Source organism: Octopus bimaculoides, chromosome 3, assembly GCF_046866305.1.
Source record: "Octopus bimaculoides isolate indiv1 chromosome 3, ASM4686630v1, whole genome shotgun sequence".
Classification (NCBI taxonomy): domain Eukaryota; kingdom Metazoa; phylum Mollusca; class Cephalopoda; order Octopoda; family Octopodidae; genus Octopus; species Octopus bimaculoides.
The window spans coordinates 167,016,782-167,020,327 of record NC_142930.1 but is presented as its reverse complement, the minus strand read 5'-3'; the positions used below and the strand labels follow the sequence as shown (position 1 = coordinate 167,020,327).

The following is a 3,546-nucleotide window of genomic DNA, read 5'->3' as shown; positions in this document are numbered from 1 at the left end:
GGCTAAATTTAAATGAGAAATTTACTGAAAGTTGTATGCAAATCCCTTCAAATATTTTGTGGGAGATCGTTCTGAAAAAGATGAAACAATATGCAGAATTCTATCATCTGCCTTTATATACTTCTTAAGTTTAGCAGGAAGGGGATGACCTCCAATCAGTTGCTCAAAAAATGCATCTCGGTTTCTTTGCACCTTATGTAGCCCATTTATGAGAGGTGCTCATTTCCAGTTCTGTCTGGAATGTTCTATTTGCTGCTCCAGCATGGTCATTTGTCCGGTCTTCTTCGAGCAACGTCCTCTCGTAAACATTCCACATTTAATAGAGGAAGAGTGACGGTCTTCTACTATTTCCACGTCGATTTGGTCTTTCAATATAGGTACCTTCGAACCAATTCAGCAGTGCTGCAAGTTCTTCAAGTATATCCGCAGAGAGGGCGTCAATATACGTATCAATATGTGGAATAGGAACAAATGCTAAACTTAATATCATCTTGGCTTTTAGTACAAAGGTAGCATCGTTGTTGTACATAGAAGTGGAACCCATGGCAACTATCTTTTTGTGTATATTTTGTGCTAAATGGAAAAAAAAACATCCTTTTATTTCAACTTCCAGGAAAGCTTCCTTCATGGCTTTAAAGTTTGCGTGTTCCAAGTTGCAAATAATAGATGTTGGGTTTAGTTTTGGCTCGGCATCTTTGAGCATTTCAATCGCAGCTTGTTTGGTAAAAGAGCATAGACAACCGGACTAGCGCCATCTTTGCAAGAATAATGTTAACTTCTGAAAATAATCTTGGTACTATTTTAAAAGGTTCGTCGGTATACCAGAAATGTAGATGTTGTACTAGTGCAGCAACTCTAACGCGTGAAGATCTAAAGGACTCGGAGGTGGGGCGCTTAAGGCTCTCCTTTTACGTTTTATACTTCTCCTCATGACTGAAGCATCTGGCAATGATCCAAGTGTTACCTGTGATGCCTTTGTTAATACTTCCCTTATTACTGCACTTGGCTTTTCAATGGTGTCTTCGGCACGACGTTTCAAGACTGTGTCCACTTTAGCCACTTCTATATCAACTGCAGACGAATTATAGGGATGCGTGTTTACTTCCTTGATAACTGCACCAAACATCGTACAAATTCTTGCATTGCACCTAGAACTTTGATCACAACGCCAAAATTTTATATTGTTGTCACTCTTACTAAACTTAGCAAATATAAATGAATGTCCTTCGTGTGCGATTTTTTTTTTTCCTCTTTGGCTAAGAATTTCCATTTTGGGTATGATGAAAAATTTAAATATATATTCACATATCCAACTTGCAAAATTTCTACGTCTTAATGTCGATCTCAAGAGCTGTGACTGCCAACATCGGTAGAAAAATATGAATTCTTGGTATTCCTTCTTTGAATGGTTTAAAGCAATCTAAAATACCTTCGACACAAACTAAATAGGCAGTTATGACCAATAAATTACTGCGACAAACTGCTAAATTAAAAGAAGTTTGGGCCGATCGTGAAGTAAACAAAACATTTTCCTGGAACCCACGCAAACACACACACACACACACACACACACGCACACACACACACACACACACACACACACACACACACACACACACATAATTGTATCCTTTATAAATAACTTTTATTCGAATTTTAAAAGTTCTGCTTTTTTTTTTTTGAAGCCATGTATTAAGCTTAATTTTTTAATAAATTTCTGATAATGTTATAAAACGAATAAAGTTATAAAATGAATAAATTATTTATTAATCAATTTTCCTGGTGTTGTCTTGGCGTTGAGTTGTCCTGGCGTTGAGTTGGCGGTGTTGGGTTGGCAGTGGTGAGTTGGCGGTGGTGAATTGTCCCTATTCGGCCTTTCTTTTGTTGGGCTAAAATTTCATTTGTAGACCCCTGAAGAACGAACCTTCACCAACTATTCTGCCTATCTATCTGTGCAGATAGATAGATAGATAGATAGATAGATAGATAGATAGATAGATAGATACATGGAGAGAGAGGGGATCAGACAGACAGACAGACAGACAGACAGACAGATAGACAGACAGACAGACAGACTGACTGACAACTCGCGGACATCTACCCGCAAATAGAATCCGAAGTCTTAAGAATGGAACTGTTTGTCCTTGACAATTACCATTCTCTTCAAAGACAATTACTCAAACAAACAAAGAAAGGAAGAAAGGAAAAGAGGAAGAAAAGAGAATCTTAAGAAAGCAGAGAAAAAGAAATAAAGATAGAGAAAATAAGACAACAATGAAGAAATAAAGAAAAGAACAAACATATGCCAGAAAATTTGGTGTGTTTTGAGAGTCGCTGGTCGAAGAAATCATCTGTTTGGTATCAACTGTTAAATTGGTTTAATATGTATGTATGTATGTATGTATGTATGTATGTATACGTATGTATGTATGTATGCACTTACATACATGCCTATATACATACCTATATACCTATATATATATATATTTGTGTGTGTGTGTGTGTGTGTGTGTGTGAGTGTGTGTGTGCTATGTTGGAAAATATATTAAAACTATGTAAAATGCGTGCATTTTCCTTCTTTTACTTTATATATATATATATATATATATATATATATATATATATAGAGAGAGAGAGAGAGAGAGAGAGAGAGAGAGAGAGATAAAAAAAAGGACAACAAAACATGCAGATAGGCGATATATATATATATATATATATATATATATATATATCATATAGAAAAGGTTCAATAAAAATCTTTTCCTTGTGATGAATGATAATGAAAAATATGAAAAGAAGCAAACTGCACAAAAATTTTATGTTGGACAAAATATACTTTATTTTCTTATGGAATAAAATATTTACAGAATCAACCGGTTTTTGCTTCTGCCATGATTAACAAGTTAGTGTTAAAGTTACAATATCGAGCTAGCATAAGAAACTTCCATGTACGAATGTATGTGCGTATATATATATATATATATATATATATATTTATATACATCACGCTTCTTTCAGTTTTGGTCGACCAAACCCACCTACAAGGCTTTGGTCTACCCAAGGCTATAACTGAAGGCACTTGACCAATGTGTCACGCAGTTGGAACCGAACGTGGAACCATGTCGTTACGAAGCAAACGTCTTACAACACAGCCACGCCAATTTATTCATTAATTCATCCCTCGGTGAATTATATTTCAACACACCCAATCGCCACGCAACACAAGAATTTAACTCTTAAACCATTGTCCTCCACCCACTTTTCCCCCTCCACCTCCTCAGTTCTCCCTTTCCCCCTACCTCGTACACAATAAACATAATTGAGACAAGAGACAAGCCTCTTGACCCCAACCCACCCTGTATCACCATAGCAACATATCGCTGACGAAGAACAACGCTGATAACGCTAATTTAGCTACGGCAGAATTTGAAACCAGGAATGTAAGAGAAGACAACAGTTGTCACGAAGACAGCCGAGATGTCAGGAATGTCTTGGTCGTACGTAATAACAACAGAAGACGAAATGCACGGGAGACGGTCACAGTTC

General features: G+C 36.5%; 1 protein-coding gene across 1 annotated transcript; it reads right to left on the bottom strand.

The window, feature by feature from the left end:
• Positions 1-316: 316 nt before the first annotated feature.
• On the bottom strand, positions 317-703 carry LOC106867635 (uncharacterized). The gene has a single exon (XM_014912561.1). The coding sequence runs from the start codon at positions 701-703 to the stop codon at positions 317-319; it is 387 nt and encodes a 128-aa protein (XP_014768047.1).
• Positions 704-3,546: the final 2,843 nt, after the last annotated feature.

What these genes read in the sequence shown, in the direction of transcription:
- LOC106867635 (XM_014912561.1), bottom strand. Translation starts at nt 703, where the DNA reads ATGCTCAAAGATGCCGAGCCAAAACTAAACCCAACATCTATTATTTGC.